At 32.8% G+C, this 27631-nt stretch overlaps 1 protein-coding gene across 1 annotated transcript in view; it reads right to left on the bottom strand.

Moving 5' to 3' along the window:
* Positions 1 to 27385, bottom strand: part of Ttc30 (tetratricopeptide repeat domain 30) — a 41554-nt gene extending 14169 nt beyond the window's left edge. Inside the window, 10 exon segments of the mRNA XM_076455977.1 lie at positions 939 to 1004; positions 1359 to 1561; positions 3631 to 3759; positions 5321 to 5425; positions 5899 to 5965; positions 6791 to 6859; positions 10657 to 10713; positions 14521 to 14730; positions 24673 to 24738; positions 27212 to 27385. Coding sequence (XP_076312092.1) covers positions 939 to 1004; positions 1359 to 1561; positions 3631 to 3759; positions 5321 to 5425; positions 5899 to 5965; positions 6791 to 6859; positions 10657 to 10713; positions 14521 to 14730; positions 24673 to 24738; positions 27212 to 27271 — 1032 coding nt within the window. The 5' untranslated portion in view covers positions 27272 to 27385.
* Positions 27386 to 27631: the final 246 nt, after the last annotated feature.

Here is a 27631-nt window from a genome sequence, read left to right as displayed (position 1 = left end):
CTAGCTGGTGGCCACTTATGTTAAGCAGCTTTTAAAAGGATAGAAATGAAAGGCATATATTTATTGATTTTGTCACTCTTATTTGGGGTAAATATACTGCTGCAGCATCTGTCAATCATATGTGAACTAGTTCTATGCATCAAAATGCCTGCTGATTAGATGTTTCTGCTTATACATTAAACTGAATATGATAGCTATTACAGTCAAATGCAATTTCTTAATTCTAGAAGATAAAGTCTAATTATATGATACATAATATTTTTAAAAAGTAAGAATCATAAGACTGAATTAAAGGTAATCTAATATTTTCTGTAAAGTAATACAGCTTTTCCATTCAGCCATAACTGTCATTATATAACAATACTACTAAGTAGTTTATCTAAAGTAAATAAAAGTTTAAAAGCAAAAAATTAAACGTATTCCATGCTTCTTTTTAAATATAATTCTTGGGTTAGGAGGCTGTAGGGATTACAAAAATGAAATTTAAGATCTTTAGATGAGGAAAAGTAATTTTAACCTTCACATTAAAAACCACTTTGCACATAAACTATTCACAACAAATACTTAAAATATTCATGGACAAATTTTTATTTTAGTTTATTAAAAATACTTCCCTAAAAATATGACTTTTTTGTACATGAAAGACTTGTAATGTTTACTGAGAGACTGACAAGTTTTGTGAATCAATATATGCACTATATTGAAAGTTAGAAGTATTAATCTATCTCACTTACATTTTTTGTTTTGTTTTTGTTATCAAACAATGTAACATTACCATATAGTTGTTTGCATTTTTCATAATGCTCAGGTTGACTACAGAAAATCTTACGACTTTGTATTATTCTTAAGAAACGTCAGTATGTTTACTACTTTTTCCTCTCTTATTTTATACAACATACATGTATAAAGTGTGTTTAGTCACAGCATAATTTACTTACCGGACTCAAATATTTGTAAGTCAAGTGAGCATTTTCAGCTAGAACATCTGCTGCAAGGTCATAATACTGCAATGTATTTTTAAAAAATGGTTTTATCACTGAAAAATCAGAATCATATATTTAATTCAAACACATAAATTTTATAGCAAACATACTAGCTTGAGATGTTCTGTTACACACTGGGTAAATTAGTAAGTACAAAAATGATTAAAATTAAAATAAATGTAACAAAACTACTAAAAATAGTACTATCTTTCACTGCTCTATTTTTGATATAACAAGACACCCAATGTAGCAATACTTGTAGACTGATTACTTGTTCCTATTGATTTTTTTTTTTATACAAAAATATAGTTTTAGTGATATTATAACTTTTATATTAACTAATTCAAAAATAGCATGTATCAAAATTTATATTACCTCAAATTTACAATACAGCAAAAGCAGATTTCCAAAGGTTTCTGGAGGGAAAGGATTTTGCTGAATTAAAAATTGCAGTTTCTCAAACCCCTCAGTGGGATGGGTTTCCATATTCATTAGCGCTTGATTATGAAGAGTAACAGCATCAAGTTCTTCTTCAGAACGAGGTGGCATATCTGTAAGGGCTTCTTTTGCTGCATCATCTTAGAATATAAAACAAAAACATATCAAACTTCTGTTAATTAGTAATGTTTGGCAGGGCAATAGATATCAATACAGGTAATGATTTCTACAAAAACAGTTGTTAACAATCTTCAATAAAAATTACAAATAATAATATCTAGTCTTTGATAGGAACAACAATCTATGACTACTCTCTTCATTCTCTCTTCAGTTATGTATCATCAGTGTCAGCAGTATTTAAAGTACTTATCCAAAGAAAACCTGACAAGATTGTATTTGCTTGACCCTTTTGCAACAAGCCAAGTATCAAAGGTCCTGTCATCAAGTTTGTTGACTTGCATTCAAAATTTTATTGAACTGCCATTTTATGAATTTATGTCAATAAATTTGGATCAAATTGTAGATTAAAATCCAAACTTTAATATTGTACGAGTTAATTTCTTAATTTAGAAGTAAATATTAAAAGAACCCACCTAAATATTGATTTTAGTGAGTCATATGGTATGTTGAATGTAGCACTGGTTAAAATTAGATGCTTGTGATGTTAAGATACTAAGTGCATAGTTTCATACAAGTTAGGAACTCAAATTATGAAGATTATTATAATTTTGCTGAGATATGGCTTATGTGCTGAATCAAATACAGTGGCCCCATTTAACTCTTTCTAATTTTAAAAACAATCCCTAATATACTTCAATATATTACATGTGAATAACCAATAAACAACTTAGAATGTCTCCAGAGTAGCTTTCTCAGCCATTTTAATATATGAAAAGGTTACCATGTTCTTTTGATGTACAATTTCAGAGGTAGGTTGTGTCTTTATTCTGCTCAAAGTTTTCTATTTTTGTAAATATAAATACATCTTAATTACTAAGTTTAATACATTATAGTGGAATTCTATGATATCAGTATAGTTACTTTTTTGTTATTAAGCTGTATAAATAAAACCTAAAAAGAATTTTCCTTGATATCCTCTACATACAAAATTTTAAAAGCCTTAGCAAACTATGCCCAGCAGGAACTGAGTACAAAGATCATAACAATAACAAGAAAAGATAATTGTTTGCTTCACTTCTTGATTTATTGTTCTATATTTAGAAAAAAAAGTTTAATAACTTATTATTAAATAATCTATATACCTTTTGTATTTAAAGGTTACTATACAATACAAAATACTAGTCCACTAAAACACAGCCAAGACCAAGTCAGTTTAATACTATTGGATATGGTTCAAGAGTACACGTGTAATGCACCAATGCTAGTTGTGTAATGTTAGTTAGGCATCTCTGGAAGGTTAACATATCATAATATGTAGGCATTCTAGTACAAATAAACTATTTATTTTTATTTTCTATGATGGTTATGAGGTTGATCAATTTATAGACCCCACATAGGGTACAGAAAACGACAAAGTCTTACAGAAAGAAAACAAAGTTTGAAATGTATTTAGGAAGTTTTAGAGATTACACAAATAATATTTCACATATTTGGGAAGAAAAATAAATTTTAGTTGTGACATGAAATCACTTTGTAATCAAAATAGTAACAAAACAGGCTCGATATATTCACAAACAAATCTTTAGTAGAAATATTTCATTAAAAAATTGATTTTTTGTGTCCAAAATACTTGTAATCTTTACAAAAAGTTTGCCAAATTTTGTAAAGGTACTGTTTCAGAAATACTGTAAATACTTAACATGTACAAATGAGTACATGAACTTGTGTATCTTATACTGAGCCAGTAGCAAAAGGGTTAAATTACTAACATCATAGCAAATTGTCACATTGTACCATGTCTGTCACATTTGACCAATGTAATTGTTACTATTTAAGATAACTGATATATACTAAATCTGTTATTATAAATAACTAAAAGTACACATTGAATTGACTAAGTTTAGTGCTGCAAGGTACATTAACATGATTGTTGAACACTGCGTTGCATTTACACTAAGTGTAGATAAATAGTGCTAAAAAGATTTCAAACATCAAATGTCTCAGTTACCAAAAAATAGGAAAATGTTTTATTTTTATAAAACAGTACACCTATTCTAGTACAAAACTCAGATATTATAACAAAACTCACAATTTTTCAGCTGATATTCAATAGCAGCTTTTAAGTTAAATGCCTCAATAAGAGCAGTTTCATGAAGAGTAATGGTGTTTCCAACACTTCTTACTTCAATACCTTCTGTTGTCATTCCAACACTTAATTCTAAGTAAAGAAAACACATATATAAAACCTACAACTAAATGTATTTACATAAAATATTTTAAAGCAAACCTTACAATCAAAACAATGTTAAAGTGATCACTTTTATTAGATTCTTTGAAAAAAACACAACATAACAAATTTAGTGTGTATGTTATGACAACCAAAATATTAACTGAAACTAACATTATAGTTATTATTCTCCAAACTTCTGAAGTTACAGTAATTTTTGTTCAATATTATATCTTAGCCTAGGTTTTAGTTAGCACTCACCATAATGATTGCTAATGAGTTGTTATACACAATTAATGGTCGTTTTTGCAAAGTTAGTGACAAGCTGGCATTTCTAAGGTTTTTTTTACAAATGTGAAACCTCTCAAAATCCTGACTTAGTACTTACAACTGTTTGTTAGCTACAGTCAGCCTCCCTAAACTGCATTTCAAACTACACCTACAGCTTGTAAAAACTTGCTTGAACTGGTCAATGACATGAATTAAGCTGATCAATGAATGTTCCTTTCCTAGCTGTACCAAGTGCAATGAGTTGATTAAATCATATATCTCTTACAAATACTTATAATCTCAAAACAAGGTTTTCATCATTCTCTAACAGATGTTGCAAACAATCTGTTAAAAAGTGGCTTTTAAACAGCATTTATTGAAAAAATAATTACATGTACAGAAAGTGTTGTCAAGTTCAGTAAATTTAATAAACTTCACATTCAAGAAAACAGGTTTAAATCATTATCAGAGTCATAATATGATGCATAAAGTATTGTATTTCTCTACGGCCTCTGTGGAAGTTCAAAACCAGAATATTTTTACAACAGGAAAAGATGCCAGTACAAGATGAAGATCATCCAGTACTGGCTTTTTCATTTGCTCTGTGTAACAAAATTTCAGAGTTGACATATTAGCAAGCTAATGCCTAACTAAACCAATGTTATAGTGTTACTACTGTACAAAATATAATGCAAAAGCACTGACACACATAACCAATATTACTCCATCTCAGGATCTACCATATCAGTGTTACACTGCTTGCAGTTTATTAACCTTTGTAGCCAACGTGATCCGATTGTGAATATTACCTAAACTTTGTAATAAAATAGATTAATATATATTGAAGTGACTAACAATAATCAGCATATTCTCAAACTATACCTTTGAAAAATATAAACAAACATATTGTTCACACAAAAAATAAAGAACAAATTTACCCACAGATGCACTCTGCTCTTAAAACAATGCAACAGAAATATATGATGTGTACTAATCCACCAAATTAAAAAGTTTAAATTTCCATGAAGCTGATTGATTAACCATAACCACTAACTGGTGCTTATATGTATATCTTCATCTGAAAACTATTGTCATACGTAGATAACAAACCTTGCAAGGTGAATCAGTAATTTTCTTGACAATATTTTATGCAAATAATAATTTGGAAAAATTAAGATCCTAACAAACATACATTTGCAGTTTTATAAACATTTATATCACACAAATTGAGAAACTAAACTACTTACTTTGTTTAATATCTATTGCTCAGAACTTTACTAACCTGGATGTTCACGGATTCCTCTTTCAATGATGTCTGCAATATGCTTCAGAGCAGGAGCAAACTGTTTCATACTGTAGTGGCATAAAGCTATGTTGTACGACAAATCTACAAAATTGTCCTTAATTAATAAATGTAAATTTATGGTTTATACAACTATATGCAAGTGAAATGTGATCTATAAATCAGTGACTTGTGTGGCATTAGATTGATAAAGGTCATGATCAGTCTAATAATGTGAGGTTATGAAAACCATACATAGCAAGTTATTTTTTAAAATAAAATCATAAATATTCAGAAGAAAATATCAAACATTTAACTAGTTATGTTTACTAAGGGGTTCTCTTGTTTTTATCTAAGTAGGCTCCTTTAATCAGATTATTAATATTAATAAAACTTATATTTGTTCGTTATTACAAATGCACATTCTCTTAGACTAGCTTTCACTTACACATTGCATTTAATCAGTACCACTAAAATGTAATTTTAGTACTTATCCATTTTTTACCACATCACAAGTCACAAAGACTCATACTTTAACAAATTGGTTTTAACAATAAAGAACTGGCATACAAAGTTACCTGGCTTATAGCCCTCTACCTGCATTGCATTTGTGAATTTAGTACACGCTTCCTCAAATCTTCCCTCCTAGAAAAAAAAATACAATGATAGGTGTAATTTTGCAATACTTCAATTTCTTTGTTGTATCATTTTGATTTTTAACATTTTTTGTTTATCCCTCCCAAAGATGCTTTTTCAAAAACTGATCTTCTTTTGTCACTGTTTGATTTGGCTTCTGGCATGTTTGCTTACTGTAATCACATAAGCTATGTAATTTACTTTCATACATTCACTTTTTTGCCAACTTACATTTAATCTTTGGTAAGCTCTTTCCTGTTAATCTTTGCTTTGAATTTTTTACTTGTTATAAGTGAGAGTGACATTTAACATATCTTAATTTGACTGTCAGTTGCAAAACAAATATTATAGTTTGCTTGAGTTATAAATATATTATAATGTGAAATTTACCTTAAATTCTGTACTTCTCAGAGGAGTGATAAATTAAAGTGGGAGAACCTAAAGAGTAAAAGTCATAATTTTCATAGTAGGTGAAATTAAGTTTGTTTTTTAATATTTCCTTGTAAAACTAAGAATGTAAAACTTACATAATATGAGCATTTGATTTACTAACCATGTTTTGATGTCAAATTTACTTGTATACCATTATAATAAAGCATTTTAATTAAATTTTCAATGTAACTCTCCCAGTTATAACAAAAGGGGTTGATTTCCATTTTCATTCAATCCATTTTGTTTAAGTTTTTTTTCTTTATTTAGTGTAACTACTGTACGTATTTCAAAAATATGTTATACTTTATTGATGTATTTCAAGTTTTATCTAAACTGTGAAAAAAACTAACAAATCAAGAATTTTATGAAATACCTATGAAAAATCCATCAGTTATATCTTACCTTATACAGCAAACAACCAAGATTAACTTCTGTATCAGGATCATCTGGAGGAGCTTGGTCAACAAGGCTCTACAAAGGGAAAAAACAAGAACTTCTCAATGTCTAACGTGGCTTTTATTTCTGTTATGCCTCCCTTTATTATGTATTTGATTTGGTGTTTTATGGCACAAAGAAGCTAGGCTATGTGCACCAAACATCTGGTAAAAAGTCAAAATCAATTTTAGTTAGAAAAATTCATAAAAGGAAATTAAGTTAAAATAAAACAAATAGCATAAAACCAATGTTTACTTCCAGTCTACAACATTAAGATAAAAACTACACTAATACAAATTGTAAAGGGCTTTCTGTAGCATAAAGGTAATTATCATACCTGTTAGTCTTCCTGGCAAGTTAAGTACAAAGTTCCACCATCAGTCACCTGAAGTTTGTCTTTCCAGTCCAGGTTCTGAGTTATTTAACGTTATGGATATTTTCAAAAAGTAATAAAAGTTTAAAAGACTTGTAGCAAAATTTTGATAATAACTTGCCAAAATGACTAACAAGTAGTTTTAACAGCAGCATTAGTCACCTGAAGTTGGCCTTTCCAGTCCTGGTTACGAGTTATTTGATGTTACAGCCACTTTCTAATTTCAAATTGAACTAGATGGACTGTGATTCTTAAAAGGGAATCACATTAAAAGAGGTCTATTGTATAAATTAAAAAACTGACCTTTTGAATCTTGTCCCATATGACTCTGGAACCAGTGGTAGAAGATATGCTGGTTGTGAGCTTAATGCAAGAGTCCTTTTGGCTTTGAGGTCTTAACCGCCAAGCATGTACACGAGCCTGCTGGAAAGCAATGCAGTGCGAGAGTGTGGGATACCTATGAAAAGTATCCCAGACCCATTTTTGAGCCTTCTGCACCATGTGACAGACAGGATTCCACCATGGACAAAGATATCATGGAAAATGAGTTGAGGTTTTAGGAATACATCAAGCAGCTGCATGTATGATACAGTCAGTCACTACTGCCACACGGCCATCTTTTGATGACTTACACACGATGGGAGGAGTGAAAGTGGGCCAGTTTGTTTGATCCAGCTTCCACCAGGGCACACAGGTTGGGTGGCATCGACCATGGCCAGTGTCTCTCAAAATTGTGGGAAAATGATCACTGCCTCGTGGATTATCGTCAACCCTCCATGAAAAATGGGAGAATAGTGAAGGGGAACAAACTGAGATATCAATAGCAGTAAAGGACTGACAAGGTGCATGAAAATAAGAGGAAGAACCAGTATTGAAAAGAAAAAGGTTGTGATCAGAGAGCATACGCTCTACAGAGCGACCCCTCCTATCAATAACAGCACTTCCCCAGAGGGGATGATGCCCATTAAAGTCCTCCAGGATTAAAAAGGGAGACAGCAATTGTTCAATGAGAGCATGAAGGTCTGATTGATCATATGTCTCTCCAGGCAACAGGAAGAGAGAACAAACAATGATGGCACAACCCAAGGAAACACGGATGTCTACGGCTTTCAAGGGTGTGTTAAGTGGTAAAAACAGCATGGGCACATGCTGATCAATCAACAGTGCCACCCCTCCATGCACTCATCCATCATCCAGCCTGTCATTTCTGTACAAAGAAAGCTGCCAAAAGGTGACTGTATTAGCAGGGTTCAGAAATGTTTCCTGGGTTGATTGGGCAGGTCTTTGCTGTTAGAAGAGGATTCCAGTAACTGAGAACGTGAATTATTGATTGTTTTGCATCTTGGGGTGTGAGAAGATGTATCTGAAGAAATGCCTGTACCCAGACCAAAGAAAGTGTATCTTGGCATTTGTTGGAATGTATATGAGAGACAGAGATGGGTGTTGAAGTTAATTCCTCAACTTTTTTAACTATGGAGGTCAAAAGACTTCTCATTTGTTTTGAGAATGATTCTTTTGGAGGCACAGAGAGGTGTGTCTGCACTCCCACTGTAGTAGTGGAACGAAGTACAGCAGCATACATCCAAGATGAAGTGGTGGACAGCAACTTTTGAGCCTCAGGATAAGTAATATTATGAATTGTTTTCAAACACTGCACTTCTTTTTCTTCCAACCATTCAGAACAATAACAAAAGTAGGACGAATGAGAGCCATTGCAAATGATGCTATGGGGGTCTGTTACACACTCATAGGCATCATGATCCTTGCCACCACAAGGAGCACACGTCAAGGAACCACAACATGACATCTTTAAGTGACTGAACTGCTGACACTGAAAACCTCAAAGAGGGTTTGAAATGTATGGTCCTACCCCACAATTAAGTTAACCTGCCTTGATGGTGGCAGGTGGACATGGCAACATCAGAATGAGGATACTGGTCAGCATCGTAATTCCATCTTTGCGAGTGGAGATACGCCTCACTGCAGAAACTCCTTGAGTGGAGAAACCAGCAAGAATCTCTAACTCAGAATGTCCTTCAAATCTCTCTCAACAATAACTCCTTGTGATTAATTCAAAGTAGCATGAGGTGTAACCTCAATAGGTATATCCCCAATTGCTTTTGTATGCAAGAGGAGTTCACTGTGTTGCGACATGGATGTTTCCACCAATATGATTGAAGCTTCTTTACTGACTTTGGAGAGCCAGTGAGTTCGTTTATTCCCTTATGAATAAAAAGAGAGAAATTTGCCCGAAAGGTTTATCTGAAACAGAATGTAGGATAACAAAATGAGGTACAACAAGTATTACAGTTGTTGAAGATTGCTGCTCAGAATCTTCAAGACGTGGACTATTTTTTCACTATTTTATTTAAATCTTTATTTGAAGGATACATAATAAAAAAGGAATATTTCGGTGCTCACTGACCCCACTCACCATGAAGTCCTACAAGGGGATGTACTACAATGTCAAACAAGGACATTGCAGCAATGCCAAGGTTTCGTGAGCACTATACCCAAACACCTGCATCAGATATAATGTCCAAAACACCTACTAAGAACATACAACACTGGTACTTGGTTGACCCTAGCTCAAGTGGACCAGCCGATTGACCCAAAGGAGGGCCACCCCAAGGCTGCCCATCTGCAGGAATTCAAGGCCAAGGTGGTGTGTTAAGGTTGGACCCCTCGACCACCAGGATCCTCTTCTCCCCTTCATGGGTCACCACACACAGCAAATAAAAACGGTGGATGTTTAGAACCCGGAGGAAATAAACTGAAAGAACAGAACCTTCCCTGGGAGGTCCCCTCACCACGTACAGGAATCCACACCAAGGAGTACATTTAAAGAAGACAAAACTATAATTTAGTCTCTTTCAACCAAGGATCAGGTTTATTTCTGATAATAGCAAGAAATGAAGACTGCAGTTGAAAAGATTGGGTTGACTATATGAAGCTTAATGATAAAAAGAAATCATTATGTTGGTGATGTTAAATTACACTTTTTTTTTCAAAGAATTGTGACACAAACATCTTTCTCACAACATTAAGAACACTTACTTATTCTTTTATAAATTTAAATTATTATAACTGTATAATGGACTAAATTACCCATTTTCCATATAAAATACATAGAGGACCCAAGCAGTAATTAGTGGAATTACTTCCAATACTTGTAATATTTCTGAAATTTTTGTGGTACTTTTACGTCATGAAGAAGTCCATAACCAACAAATTTATGGACTCAATACATAAATTATTTGTTTTAATACAAAGCTATAAAATGACATATTTGTGGTATGTCTAATAAAAGGGAGAAAACCTTTAATTATCATAACTGAACCACTAGTGGCGTGGTACTTAAATACATCAGATAAAAAAAGTACTTAGAAAACCAACTGAGTCCTCACTGATAATTCTTCAACATGAAAAGGTTTGTATGTAATGTGATTATCTAACCTACCTTCGCTGCACTTAAGTCTTCTTCTCCATATTTAATAGCTGCCTGTAGTTTAATAATCTGTAAATAAAAATGTTCACATTTAATAAAGACACAGAAAACTACAAGAGCTATTATTTCAGAATAACAAGATGAAAGTATTTGAAACCCAAAACTTTGCAATATAAACACAAATTACTTTGAAATATATTAGCTGTAAGCCAATTGTGTTAACTGAAGGAAATCTACTATAATAGTATGAATTTTTGTCTGTCGTGAAAATTTGGGCACATCATCTACATGCTCATGATACATAAATTATTTGTTTTAATGCAAAGCTACAAAATGATGTATTTGTGGTATTCTAATGAAAGGGACAAAACCTTTGTTTTGTCAAATAATGGATGTGAACAAATGGCAAATATAAATATACTTTAACAAATATTTTGCAACACATATTACAAGCTTAGAGTTTTTAAAAGAATCTAATTAGATTACAAAATAATATTACAAGTTTACCTAATGATATTATTACACATGGTAAAATTCAGCTCTAACTAAAGTAAAAAAAAACTTAATATGATACAGTGTTAATCTCTCTTTATTGAACTTCAGCCATGCTTAAATAAAGCCTTAAAGAATGTTTAGCCTAAAACAAATGTACTTTCAAGTTTAAGTGTCTGCAACTGAGAATTATTTTTATTATTCTATAAATTCTGTATTTAAAGATGTACTGTTTCAATAAAAATATTAATTTGACTGCAAATGTTTTGCAAGTATCTGCTAATAATCAATATTTAACAAAATGGAAATCTCAAAAAGTGATTAAGTTTATACAGTTTGATTTTACAGAAAAATGCTTCACATAGCTATCTCAATTTTGCAACTTTAAGAATGCTTTTTATCATAATTGAAAGCTTTACTCCCTCGAGTTTTCTTGTCTTCCAAATAAATATTTTCTGCCTTTTTTTTTTAAATAAGACATAAGATGTGTCCTTTTTACTATTTAAGATACATAATTAAGAAATGTATCTCTCATTTAGAATAGCAAAAATTCTCCTTTTTCTGTTGTTCACATAAGCACAGAAGTCATTCTACTCAGGGCTGATATTTCACTTCAGTAGTCACAAAAATAAAATTCTTTGCACTAAAATTGTATTTCATAACTTTTTTTACCTTAAAATAAACCATCTGTTAAACTTTTTAAATAATCAAAAAATGTTTACTCAATTACATTATTATCTTATTCAACCTTTTTAAATGCAAGAATCTACTATGAATATACTTCTTTTGGGCCTGTTCAGCAGAATTTCTTAGCCATCATTTTAGCTTTTCCAATTCAGTCATTCATTCAAGCTACACCTTCTCACCCCAACAAATCCTGTAATTCCAGAAACCTAGCTTTTCTGAGTTTGTAACACATTCTATAATTATCAACTTATGTTAGGATTCATGCTGCACAATACTTGAATGTTCTAACACAACATCTTACCATATTCACCTAATAAAAACAAACAAAAGTTGTATACTTTCTTGAATAAAACAAAATAAATCCCACACTCTCCTGAAACTTCTCAATTATCCACAGGTTTAAGAAAGCCCCATGTAAATAAATTTTTAATTATCTTCAATGTTTGTGGTTGGAATGTTTTGAAAATGTGACTGAAAATGTAAATAATTATTGTTTATCTGTAGTTTTCCGAGTGTTCATATTTAAAAATGTATTTTTTTTTTTAAATGTTACAAAGGAAGTTCATAAAAGTACTTTTCACATTCAAATAACCTTTAGAACTAAACACATATAACAAACAAATTTGTTTAAACTTTCTCTTTATAATATTAGCAACAGTTGTATTATCTACCAGGATAATAGTTTACTTGTACCAGAAGCTATTGACATGTGCATTATATGTTATTTAAGAAAATTGAATTCAATAAAATATTAAGTGTGTAAAAATTGTGTACAAAATTAAGTGAAGATATATTTCCTGGAGTTTTCTATATTATTCATAAATTCTGATTAACCTTCAATATTTTTACCAAGTGTACTTCAGAAAATACATTTGAATGTAAATATTTCTTTCAACTGCATAATTTATAAGATTCAACAAAAGAACTTTTAAACAAGAACACACATTTGAATGAAAACTTTATAAAATATCTTTATTAAAAAAATATAATAAGATGTGGAAACCATTATTCATTTATTTCAAAAAACTAGCTTAAAACACAGTTAACAAAAATTAAAATTAAGATTTTAATTGAATTTCTAATGCTCATTCTATAATCATTTTTATTTCTGTAATTTTAGCATTATTGAAACCACAAATATTCTTCACAGTTGTAGGGGTATTTTCTTTTCTTGCTAACTCTGATTTCTTTAGTTCTTTGAGAAGATTTTATTTTCAAGGAACTATCTATTAAAATAGAATTTTCCACTGGTGTAATATCCTTCAAAACTTGTGTTTTGGGACTTGAAGCTGAAGTCAAAAGTCCTGCAAGGCCACTACTGGCTTTGTCCATCCTAAAACTCCATCTGTCACTGAAAATAATTCCCACTCTATAAAGCTCTCACCAAAAGGTTTCACTTTGTCCTTGCCACAAACAGTAGCTAGTTTCCAGTAAAGATACTTTTCCTCACAGTTTTAGATTTGTTTACACTTTGGTTTCTAATCTAACATTCTTCCTCAAAATTTAAGCTTATTAAAAGGTTGCACCTCTAGACCAAGAAAAACCTGAAAATAATTTTGTCCTTATCAAACGAAGTATGAAACATACAAACAACTGTATAAACAATACTTGTACTAAGCTTACTGTGATGCAAAATAATACAAACCTGATTAATTTTTATACAAAAAATAAACTCTTTACACTAACTATCTCATTAGCAAGTAAATTACTAAGCAGAATGCAATATGAAATGACTTTTAAGACATTACATATTTTTAACATTCAAGTATACATATTTGTTAACACATTTAACAAGTATGTTAAGTGTGGGTAAAACAACCTAATTCAGTATTTCCTAAAATGCTACGTACTGGCACAAGATGTTCAGGAGCAAAAACAGCAATTGAAGTTTCTAAAATAATTTAAAGCAGTTGCAGTATCAAGAGAATGAATGAAAATTAAGTATAAGTACATACCAGCTTAAATATAAATATATAAAATATAAAAATGCAGACTTATAAATTTATACCCAAGGCTTAAAATGTAAATTTTAAAACCTCAATTATATGGAAAACAAATATAAATTCTGAAGTATTTTAAAAGTGATGTCTCAGGAAAAGCCTAATTGTAAAGTTTATTATGTCTACTTAGTTAATTTAAGCAAACCAGTGTTTTTTACTTGTTACTTCATAAAAAATTTACAAAAGTGAAATAAAATTATAATCTTATTCAAGCAAAAATTTTAACACATACCATTATAGTACCTATTTATCATTTTCATGTTGGCTTCATATGAAATAGTTGTTCTCATCAATAAAGCATTGGTGAGTTTGTTCATTAGCATTCAGATGAAACAGGAAAGCGATTAAAATGCTGTGTTTTTATAAGCAAGAATGTTGTTATTCTAAAGATGGTTGGTATGGATATTAAACCTTTAATTACAATGAAGTATGGAACAATGTACTTTATTTTAATTAGAGATCTTATACCCCTACCAGCTGTCTTTAGATTTTTTTTTCATGAAGAATGTTTTGAGCTGCACTTGTTGAATATTAACTTTTGGAATGAATCATATATGAGGATTTTTAAATAAAGTGAACTTTAAAACAATTAAAGTTCTTCATAACTTGCTTACAATTATTTGCAAATAATCAGGTATATTAATTCCCATTTTGTGATAGAGTTAAGTATTATATATGTTAATAATAGAAATCTTACCTCTGACTGAAACTCTTGATTTTCTATTTGCACAGTAACTTTCATAGCTTCCTCGTAAAGACAAGCTTGGTATAAAGATTGAGCATAATATAACTTGTACTCATCTATGTCTGGACAAATCAATGTCAACTGTTCATAGCAGTTAGCTGCATTCACAAAATCCTGAGTGAAGTAGTAACAGTAAGCCAACAACGAGAGAGCTGCTCTTGACTAATAACAAAAAAAGAAAAATATGATACACAATAACAGCAAAAATAACTCAATTCCCATACTGCACAATATACTAGATGTATGAGAGCAGACACTTAACTTACACTGTGTGACCTGTAAACAAATTTTTTTGTTGTTAAAAAATTTTTGTATCATCATTTTTCACTCTACAAGTTTTCATGGTTGTCAGTACTTTTTTCTACTTATAGATTTTAAGAAGAAAGTATAAATATACTTTACTATTAACAATCAAACTACTAATTTACATGAAAAATGTTTACACTGCTGATTGTCAGAGCAGAATAAAATACTGCTAGTAACATCTGTATATATTAGGTGTATACAGTTTTAAAAAGGTACAAAATTAACAAGTCAATCATGCAGAGATTACCATGAAAATTGATTTCTTAAACGATGTTATGCAGGTTTCTAACTCAGTACAACAATAGGTATAATGCTAAAAATTCAATATATCAAATTACCTAGAAACTTTCAACGAAATATAATGTTAGCATTTATTGTTTTTAAAAATACAGTGAAATGAACTAAAGTGAATATCAATGATAGCAAACTTTTTACTCTAAAATATAACTAGTAAATGTAAACAATGTAATATGTATATTTCACTGGCTACATAAAAGTTCAGTCAGTCCACCAGAGATACAAAGCCCTCAGTAGATGAAACAGTTTTACAGCAATCTTTTATTAAATTTAATAATACTGTCTTGACAGAGATCATGTTGAATTTGTTATGTACTGAACTAGTCTTGTTTGTTTATTTATTATGTGACTTTCATGTTAACCAATTCTTTCACCAAAGCTGTAATAGTTTTCCGAAGTACAACTATCTACAGTGCTTGTATTGTATATAAGGCAAAGAGAACATCATTTAAACAACTCACATGAATCCTTAACATTAAGTACTAAATACAATAGGGTAACACTGGATTTTAACATTCTACCTGTTGTTCTGCACATTATTGACCGAGTTCAACAACATTAGTAACATTTGTATTAATCTTGTACTCTTCCAAAGTCTACTGTAAGGTCTGAAAATTGGAGATATCCTAAGACAGGACAGAATAAAAACAGTCAATATTTTGCCATTTTTATTCGTGCCTATATTTATGTCCAAAACAGTTTCATTAAACTTTGTAAGTGAAATTTTCAAACCAAATAAAAACTATTTAAAGTTTCCAAAGAATAAGAAGAGAACACACAGAACTCATAAACAAGACATAAAACAGTAAACTCCATTCATTTTATAAATAAACCACATGAGAAACTTATTTCATTTATCTATTCCTAAAATATCTCTCTCTCATACCAGTTACACAAAAATTAATTTTTAAACTGCCAATGCATATAAATGTTTTACAGCATGGTAAAATCTATAAATTCAAAAGAAAGTTAAAACAGCTGTTAAACAAAAAATAAGCAGTCAGTTTTTCAGCCAACTGATTTCAATTAAGGTCATTAGGTCACTTACCCTTAATTCTAGTTTCCTCACAGTTATTTTAGTTATGTCTTGTATTCATTTTTGCCAGTGCCAACATCAAGATAAATGTTTACCATATTACTAAATCAAGCAATGTTCTTCTGCTAAGTTGTTTTTCTAAGAATGTTACCCAGATAATGAAAAAGGTGTGGACTTCATGTATGTGGATTTTCAAAATGTTTCTGATAATGTGCTGTACAAAAGTTAAGCTAAGATCATACCAGTAAGTTGGAGAAACTCATAAATTCAACTGCAGGAAGGTCATATGAAAGAAAGAAAAAATGGTTATGTAAACAGTCCAGTCAAACTGAAACCATTTTACTACTAGTGGTATGCTTCAAGGTTTCAGTGATTGGTCTTTTTTACTTATTTACATAAATACTATTTACAGAAAACAAATAAATCAGTTAAGTCTGCAATTGGCATTAATCTCTTAAATATTTCTGGTTGTATTGAAGAGTTGAGGTAATGCAGAATAACTTAAATAGGTTAGTTGAAAACATATTCAGCAAGTGACATTCATAGCAAATGATGACATTTTACAACTGGAATATTAGTGAATTTTGTTAAGAGCTTCATCACTGGGCTCATTAATTAACAACAATCAACTGATCAATTATACTCACAACATGGCTACAAAACTTAACATTAAAAATGTGGTTCAATACAAACAGTATCTAGAGCAAAGGCAGCCCATTTTTTACAGTTTGTAATATTAATTTTTGAAGGTAAACAAATTTTATGGAAGGTAATAAATGAAAATTCATAATGGTAATATTTTGATAACTAGACAGTTGGAATAATAAAACAGTAATAATCAGAAACAGTAGTTGATTAATATTTGTAGCATTGACTACAATTTCATTTAAATTATTATTTTATGGAACACTAATTGACATAATTTTTGCTCTCAGTTTGTTAAATTGATCACCCAGCTATAATGCAATTGTGCAATTTTTAAAAAAAATAGCTACTAGCCAGGCCTTACATGAAACACTGTACAATTTTAATTTCCTAATATAGGATTCTAACATACTGACTTTCTGGAAAGAGCTCAGAGGTCTATTAAGATTAATCCCAAAATGGAAAGGTTATGAGTATAGGGTCGTATCACTTACTTTCTCATGAGAAAATTAGGGTAGTACACAATTTTTATTGAAGTTTAGAAAATTATCTGGGGAATGACAGAATAAAAGCCTTCATTTTGTTTATGCTACATTGTGAAAACAATAGAGCATGAGGAAAGAAATTTATAATTTACAAAAAGACAGGTTAGGTTGCAGTTGAGTGTGTTTTATTTTTCTCTGTGTAGAATGAGTTGCCTTCAACAGTGGTGCAGGCCAGCAAATTTAAGAATTTACAAGAATAATCAATAATTTCTGGAAAAGAAAGGGAGGGTTTCAGTTATCAATAAGAAAGTACTGATCAGAGACCATTTTGAAAGCTAGTTATACACAGAAATGAAAGCTACCAGTTAGTCTGGAACAGATACAATCAAAATGAGATTCTTGGGCCAGCATGTGAATGGAGGTAATCAGCTGTTGAGTCCTTCTATTTTATTACTAAAAATATAAAGCATATCAAAACAGTCTTATGAGGTACTTACACTGATTAAAGTGGTTTAAAAGTAATATGCTACTGTTTCAGAAAATTTAGTTACACTTTTATAGTATAGGATGTATCAAAAAAATGTGTATCTTATTAAAGAAATTGTTAATAGATTTTGAAAGCTAAGGGTAACATTTTGCTTTTAGGCTATATAAACTCTTTTAAAACCAGATGTTGTTTTACTTGCATAAACTAAATATCACATGAAAAACAAATGTTTTAGAAATAAACATACACTAAAAGAAACAAAACATGTATGTTACATTTTATAAGAAATTCAGAATCCAAAAAGGAGTTTCATAAAGTTGGTTGGTTGGTGGTTGATTTAGTGTTTTATGGAACAAAGCTGCTAGGCCATCTACACCAAACATCCAGTAAAAAGATAAAAGTAAAGTGAATGCAGTAAAATTCATAAAAGGAAATGAAGGTAAAACAAAACAGCATTGAAAAACATAAATAACATAAAAACCAATGTTGACATCCAGTCTACAATGTTGAGAGAGAGACTACAGTAAGAGAAGTTATAAAGGACTTTCTGTAGCATAATGTTAATCATCATAACCTACCAGGAAGACTAACAGGTAAGTACAAGAACCACCATCAGTCACCTGAAGTTGGCCTTTCCAGTCCTGGTTCCAGATTATCGTCATTAAGGCCATTTTCAAAAAGTAAAGTAAAGTAAAAGTTTTAAAAGACATGCAGCAAAATTGAAATAACTCGCCAGGATGACAAAAGGATAGTTCAAACAGCAGCATTAGTCACCTGAAGTTGGCCTTTCCAGTCCTGGTGTTGAGTTATTTAATGTTATGGCCATTATCTAATTTCAAATTGAAACAGATATATTGTGATTTTTAAAAGAAACCACATCAAAAAAGGTTTAATGTATAATTTAAAACACTTAAATGACATTAAAAAGATTAATGGCCTTTAAAAAACTAAAATCTTTATCAAGGTGGACAGTGTCACAATCACCAATAACACTGTCTAATGTTATGGACAAACCTTAGGACCGAACAGTTATAATGGTGCCGTCGTTGAGAGTAACGATGGCAAGAAAGTAAAATGTGGCTAAAAGTGATCTAAGTGTTACATAGACTACACACTGATGCATCAGTTTCAGATAAAAGAAAACAAAGCATTAAAAAACTGTAACCAATGTGTAGTCTAGTCAGAACAACTTCCTCCTTCCAATCCTTATGGAAGCAAGATGGCCAAAGTCCAATACAGGGTTTTATTTGGAAAAACTTGTTTTGCACTGCTCACTCCAAGTCAACTGCCAGCTGGCACGGAGCCAAGCCTTGAATACAGGACCATAGTCTAAGTATGGAACAGGCACAGTGATGACAGTGCCAGAGCATACAGATTTAGCTGCTGTGTCCTCAAGTTCGTTCCTGTGAATACCAAAGTGGCCTGGTATCCAGAAAAACTGGACAGAAGTCAATGTTAATGACAAATGGGCCAGTCAGTTTTGAATATCAGTAAGAACAGGGTGTGAACCAACATGAAGTGATTCCAGTGCCAGTAGAGAACTAATCGAGTCAGTGTAAATAGTGCAGTGAGAGTACTTCTTATCTTCAATATGATCCAGGGCAAGAGAAATGGCATACATTTCAGCAGTGAACACAGAAGCTGTAGAGGGGATTCTGCACACAGCCACTAAACCGCAACAAACCATGGCAGAGCCCACAGAGTCACCTGACTTGGAACCATCCATATACATTGGAATGGAAAGACTGTTCTAAAGATGTTTAGTAAATAAAAGACGGTACTTTCAATTGGGAGTATCTGTTTTTCTCAGAAAGAAAGGTCATATTTGGAGACTGTAATAAGCCATGGTGGGAGGGGCTGACAAGTGGATACTGCAGTGTTATTTAAGGACAGACCCAATTCATCCAATTGCACCTGGAAGCAAATGCCAAAAGGAGCAATGGCAGATCATCTGTTCTGAAAAAGTATGGCCCACCAAGACAGAAAAACACAACCCCAGGTGGGATGCTTTGGTAAGGAACGAAGTTTCAAAGCATATAGTAGAGACAACTGCAAACGGCAAAGGTGCAAAGAAGGTTCATGAGATTCTACGTATAAGCTCAGAACTGGGGAGGTGCAGAAAGCCCCAGTCCTTGATGATGAATGGGGTCCAGCATCTTTAAGGCCGAGGGTCTGGCAGAGCCATAGACCAGTGATCCATGGTCAAGTTTTGATCAAATAAGAGCACAATATATCTTTAACATAGAACATTGATCTGCTCTCCAACTGGTGGTAGAGAGGACATGGAGGATGTTCAGTGCTCTTGTTTATTTGACCCATAGCTGCTTCATATGTGGTGTAAAGGTCAGCTTATGGTCAAAGATAAGCCCCAAGAACTTCATGGACCACAGGCAGCATAACTTCACCAATTTGCAGTTCAGGATCAGGGTGAATATCCCGTTGGTGGCAAAAGTGCATTCAAATGGTTTTAAAGAGAGAGAAGTTAAAGCCATTTGCTGTGGTCCACTTCACTGCACGATTGAGGGCAGTTTGTAGTTGCTGCTCAATATATCTCATGTTCAACGATTGACATGAGATGTAAATGTCGTTGACATAGAACCCATTTGCAACAGTGAGAGGGAGCTGTTCAGTGATGGCATTAGCCTTTATATTGAAAAGTGTGACACTCAAAACACAGCCCTGAGGGACTCCAAATTCATATAGAAAAGTACAGGAAAGTGTTGAACCAACACGAACTTGAAATTTCCTGTCCAGTAAATAATTAATAAAAATTGGTAAATGGCCACATAACTCATATATATGGAGGTCTCATAAAATGCCATACCTCCATGTTGTGTCATAAGCCTTCTCAATGTCAAAGAATATTCATGCAAAATGTAGTCGTTTAAGAAAGGCTTGTTTGATTGATGTTTCAAGTCAAATCAGGTGGTTCATGGTGGAGTGCTGTCTTCGGAACCCACACTGGATGGGCGAGATGAGGTTGTTTGTTTCGAGGAACCAAACAAGACGAGCATTAACCATCCTCTCTATGGTCTGACAGAGACAGCTCGTCAAAGCCATTAGAGGATAGTATGAAGGAATCTTGGGATCCATCCCAGCTGAGAGAAAAGTAGGACAATAACCTGGTGACAGACATCAGGAAAAACATTCTCTTGCCAGATCTGGTTAAAAACAGTTAGAAGAATATCAAGAGAAGCAGGAGACAGATGGCACAGCATGTCATAGTGTACATCATCTGGTCCAACAGATGTACTACCAGACCAATGAAGGGCCAGTTTCAGTTCCACTAATGTGAAAAGACAATTACAGTCATAGAGACAGTCAGTTCGAGAGGAAAGAGGTAAACGCTCTGCCTGAGTCTTGATGGCTAAGAAGGTAGAGGAACGAGCAGAAGTGCTAGATACACGACAAAAGCTTTCACCTAGAGTATCGGCGATGCTCTGGATATCACCTACTTCTTAGCCATCAGAGAGTAAGATCAAGAGAGGAACAGAATTGTAGTGCCCACTGACCTTTCAAACCCTGTCCCATATGACTTTGGAAGTGATAGAAGAAGATATGCCAGTTGTGAACTTAATCCAAGATTCCTTCTGGCTTTGACATCTTACCCACCTCACATGTGCATGGGCCCGCTGGAAAGTAATGTGATTTGAAAGTGTGGGGAATCGACAAAGTATTCCAGGTCCGTCTTTGATCCTTCTGTGCCATGTGGCAGGCAGGATTCCACCACGGATGAGAATATAGTGGAAAATGTGTCGAGGTTTTAGGAATACATTAAGGATGCTTGTATAATACAGTCAGTTACTACTGCCACACAGTCATCTACTGATGGCTGACAGACAATGGCAGGATCAAGTTCTCTGAGACCAGTGAAAATGAACCAGTCTGCCTGACATCAACCACAGCCAATCTCTCTCAAAAGGAAAATGATCACTACCTCATGGATTATTGTCAACCCTCCATGAAAAATGGGAGAATAATGAAGGGGAGCAAACTGAGATATCAATAGCAGTAAAGGACTGACAAGGTGCATAAAAATAACAGGAAGAACAAGTATTGAAAAGAAAAAGGTTGTGATCAGAGAGCACACGCTCTACAGAGAGACCCCTCCTATCAATAACAGCACTTCCCCAGAGGGGATGATGTCCATTAAAGTCCCCCAGGATTAAAAAGGGAGACAGCAACTGTTCAATGAGAGCATGAAGGTCTGATTGATCATATGTCTCTCCAGGTGACTGGTAAATAGAACAAACAATGATGGTATGACACAAGGAAACATGGATGACTACAGCCTCCAAGGATGTGTTGAATGACAAAGACAGGGTGGGCATATGCTGATCAACCAACAGTGTTACCCCTCCATGTACTCATCCATCACACAGCCTGTCATTTCTGCACAGACAAAACTGCCAAAAGGTGACTGTATCGGCAGGTTTCAGAAATGTTTCTGTGAGGAAAGACATACAGGATGGTAGGAAGCAATCAGTGTTTTGATGTCATCCAGATTAGAACGTAAACTTAGACAGTTCCATTGTATCAAGGTGTACATTTTTAGTGACGTGTAGGTGAATTGACTGGAGAACCCTTCTGTTTATGACCATGTCTTTTATTCTTACTGCCCTTATTATGCCCTGGGTCAACTGGGCAGGTCTTTGTTGTTGGAAGGGAATTCCAGTGACTGAGGATGCAAATGAATGACTGTTTTGCATCTTGGGGTGAGAGAAAAATTTGTATCTGAAGAAATGCCTGTACCTGGAGCCAAAGGATGTGGATCTTGGGGTTTGTTGGAATGTATGGGAAAAACAGAGATGGGTGTAGAAGTTGATTCATCAACTTTTTAACCATGGAGGTCAATAAGTTTTTCATTTGTGTTGAGAACTATTCCCTTGGAGGCAGAGAAAGATCTGTCTGCCGTCCCACTGTAGTTGTGGAATGAAGTGCAGCAGCATATGTCCGAGATGAAGTGGTGGACAGCAATTTCTGAGCCTCAGGATAAGTAATATTATGAGTTGTTTTCAAATGCTGCACCTCTTCTTCCTCCAAACATTTAGGGCAAGAACAAAAGTAGGAAGTGTGAGAACCATTGCAACTGACACAATGTGGATCCGTTTGACACTCATAGGCATCGGGGTCCTTGCCACCACAACGAGCACATGTCAGGGAACCTTGACATGACGTCTTTTGAGTGACCGAACCTTTAACACTGGAAACATCAGAGAGGGTTTGGAATGTACAGCCGTACCCTCAATTTAGATAACCTGCCTTAATGGTGACAGGTGCATGTAATGATGTAAATATCAAAGGAAGATATCTGTTGGAGTGTAACTCCATTTTTGCGAATGGAGATGCACCTCACTGCAGAAACTCCTTGAGTGGAGAAACCAGTGAGAATCTCTGACTCGGGGACGTTCTTCAAATCCCTCTCAACAATAACTCCTCATGATGAATTCAAAGTAGCATGAGGTGTAACCTCAATAGGTATATCCCCAATTGCCTTTGAATTCAAGAGGAATTCACTTTGTTGGAATGTGGATGTTTCAACCAATTTGTCTCCAGATTGAAGCTTCTTTACTGACTTTGGAGAGCAAGCAAGTCCTTCCTGTCCCTTCTGAATAAAAAAGAGAGACATTTGCCCTAAAGATTTCCCTGAAACAGAATGTATGATGAGAAAATGAGGTACAACTGGTGGTACAGATGTTGAAGATTGCTGATCAGAGTCTTCAAGATGTGGTCATTTACCTATTGACTGTTTTTTCACTATTTTATTAAATTTTTATTTGGAGGATCCATAGGAAAAAAAATTTTGGTGCCCACTGACTTCACCCACCATGGAGCCCTACGAGGGAATGGACTACAATGTCAAGCAAGGACACTGCAGTAGCACCAGGGTTTCATGAGCACTATACCCAAACCCCAGCATCAGACACAATGTCCACAACACCTGTTGAGAACTTCCAAAATTAGTACTTGGTTGACCCTAGCCCAAGTGGCCCAGCTAACTGACACAAGGGGGCCACCCAAATGCTGCCCATCTACAGGAATTCAAAGCCAATGTGGTATGTTAGGGTTGGACCCTCAACCACCAAGATCCTCTTCTCCCCTTCACAGGTTGCCATGCACGACAAACACATGGGTAAATGGTTTAGATCCCAGAGAAGGTAACCTGAAAAAACAGAACCTTCCCTGGAAGGTCTCCTCACCACATACAGGAATCCCCACTGAGGGTTTATAAAGTTGTATTTCTACTCACAGTTTAGTATACACATTCTGAGAAAGTAATAAGTTACTGCTAATAAAGTGTAATGGAAATCTGCTATTCCTCCTCTGGAGGTAGCCATTAATAATTGATCACAAAATGTTTTAAATAAAATTTCAACAAAAGTAGAGGACCAACTATAATAAAGTAAGTGACATTCAAGTAACTAGATATATACACATTGTTAACACAATTATAGATATGTAAGTAATGAGATTTAAAACTATAAAGCCAACTAAAACAAAAAGAATTAGTTTCTGTGTGGAATTTATTTCTACACTAAGTATACGTTATTCAGTTTATTAAATATTGAGAGTAAACAGGCATCAGGCAATAATAATTTCATGTCATGACTGGTAAGGTAATTAATAATTGGCAATTGTTTTTCATGGTAAAAAGACCAGTTTAAAAAAAATTTTCTCATAGGTGTGCAGAAATAACCTCAAAAGATCATATTATTCTTCATTGTCTGCAGGTTTTACTAACAATTTTGTACTGTACAGTTGTTGTAAGATTAAATATGTTTTTACTTTTGGTAAGAAATGTATCCATAACACATGGTAAATCTTAACTATCAAGATATCATACTTACACTTGGATTACTCTGATGCTGATCATTCAGAACTTCAATTGCCTCCTTGAACTGACCTTCTTTGATCTGTAACACATCATGTATCAACAGTTACAAGTAAAATAATTTTCCATGGAAGTTTTATATAAAAAGCTGTATGAATAAGTTTGAAACCTACTATATTACTCATTTTCATACCAAAATTACACAAGACCAAAACTGTATACAAATGAGGTCTAACTAGTGATTTGTAAAGATGTATTTTTAAACTTGGAATCCAAATTTCTTTGAATACACTAGCTTTATGACAAACAACACAGTATTGTTTTGATGGCTTCAGGGACTTATTCACTACTATGTGTGTGTGTGTTTACTTATAGCAAAGTCACATCAGATTATCTGGTGAGCCCACCGAGGGGAGTCAAACTCCTAATTTTAGCGTTGTAACTCTGGAGACATACCACTGAACTAGCAGTGGGTCACTACTATGCCAAGATCCATTTCTTCAACCATGCCACTGAGTGGGTTTCCAATTATATTAAATGTGTTATTCAAATTATGATAAACATATTATTACCTTGCCCAAACCTTAAGAGTCATTTGCTATTTATCATTTTTCAACTTATCAATTCATGCAAAACATTATGTAATACTACAACATTCTTAATACAGTTAGAAATACACAAGTTTAATATCAGCAGCAACAACTATTAATTTACTAATTATTCTCCTGTCAACATCATTGACACAAATCAGAAAAAGCAAGAGCACATGTACTGAATCTTGAACCACTCCACTAATAACAATGGTTCTGTTTGACAGAACTTCATTAATACAAACAACTCTAAAATAGAAAATTAACAATATTCTTGGTACTATGGATTCAGAAGTTTAACAGAAAATTGCAACATTAACACTTTGATTATTAGACACAAGGTTAAATTTGAATAAGAATGGAAAGTTACAACAATTTTAAATATGGGAAAGAAAGCAATTAGCAATAACTAATGTATCTTAACTAATGATGTAATGTCACATTATATACTGAAGTGTCATATAGCTATTATTAACTAAATACAAGTTTAAATAATTGAATAATAAAACCAATTGTGAACAATACATTAAAGTGGTTTGCTATTACCTTAAATTTTTTAAGGTCTGAAGCATTTACATTAGACCTTTTATAGATGACTTAGCTTTATTGTTTCCTGTTGCCTGATTCATGTTTTAAGTAAAATGCTATTAAGTGATAATAAATTAATGTTAAGAGTAGAGAAATAATAAATGAAACAATGCAAATCATGAGAAAATAATTACAAAATTTAACCTTTTCAGTAACAAAACGTTTCATATGATGAATTTAATTCATGCTAACAAAATGGATCAAGGGAAGTTCAGCCAGCTAAATATCATTTGAATAGTCATTCATTTAGAATCAAAATTCATTTGTTTATCCAGCTATGATGTTACATTATTTGCAACTAACAAGGAGCTTCCAGAGAACTTATCTATTGCATAAGATGCAATGATATCATAAGCTCTTGATTGTCTCTACCAAATGCAACAGACTAAGGATGGCTGGAAGTTAGAGAGTAAAAGAGCTACAATGAATAGAAAATAATTTGTACAACTTCAGATATCTGTTGAGATAAATATTTGGCACAGTGAAAGGTTAACAGTGTTTTTGTTTTTAGTAGGTAAGATAGACTCTAGTACATCATTTTTGCTATTTTCTTTAACAGTATTGGTTATAATATAAAACAAAATTTGCTTTTCTAACAGGATGGTTGGCTTTTGGAATAAGTTGCCTTCAGGCCTGTTGGATACAGTTAATTTATGGAAATTTAGAAGAAGGATGGATAAATGTTTGCATGAGAAGAGATAGCTTTAAGATTGTTGTTTTCTTTGGTTACTTTGTTGGACAGGAGAGCCATGATGGACTAACAGGCCTCTTACTGACCTTAAATGTCACTGTTATTTTAAATTAGGCCTCTACACAGTCTTAAACAGTGACACTTGTATAAAAGATGCTAAAGCAAAAATAAACTTTAGTATAAACTAACAACAGAGAACCTCTAATATTAACAGTAAACTAACTTTATCTGCCATATTTCTATTACTTTCCTTTTGTATTTAACTGCAAGCAAATATGGAACAAAATTATAAAATGTCTCAACATAAATAATAAAATCAAAAACATTGCTTTTCTTCACCAGAGATAAACACTCAGCAAGCAATTTTTACTGTTTAACTTTTAGGCTTATAATAAGACTCTAGTCATAAATAGTTATCAACAGTAACTGATTCAATGACTGTCACATTTCAACTTTGTAAACCTGCATATTTCTTTTTCATTTTTATCTACAAGTGTAACTAAGAATATAATCCTGATAGCCCGACAAAACGATCCTGACACGATGACAGTGAAAAAGTAGTATTCCTATTACTCCATTAAGTTAAAACTTATGGTGATACACTTATTATTATTAAATACTACTACTAATAATAGTAAGAGAAACGAAATAATATTCATCTTTTTTTCTCAGAATATAACAAAAACCATTGTATACACAGCTTTAGTATACTCTCCATCTCTTATTCTAGCACTACCCCTTGTCATTTTTTGGTGATTCTTGAAGAAGTATTAATTACTTTTCACTTAATTGTTTACTTTCTCAATTACTATCCATTGAGAACACTCTGCAACTTCTAACACTTATGGAATTTTGTTGTAATAAGTGCCACCTAGCGATTAAATAGGGAGTTATAATGCAAATTTCAAGTTCAATTTGTTATTTGTATTGATGTTAAAAACTTTCTGCCATTACTATACATTCCCCAACTAATAATTTCAAAATTACAACAAAATTAAAAACTTACGATTCCTGTACTAACAAAATGTTGATATTGGATCGGTGGGGGAGGGAAGGATTTATATACCAGATGAGAGTGAAGTGAGTCTTAAATTTGATATAACTTT

Source organism: Tachypleus tridentatus, chromosome 9, assembly GCF_004210375.1.
Source record: "Tachypleus tridentatus isolate NWPU-2018 chromosome 9, ASM421037v1, whole genome shotgun sequence".
Lineage (NCBI taxonomy): Eukaryota > Metazoa > Arthropoda > Merostomata > Xiphosura > Limulidae > Tachypleus > Tachypleus tridentatus.
Note: the sequence above shows the minus strand (reverse complement) of the source record. Positions and strands in the feature narration are given on the sequence as shown.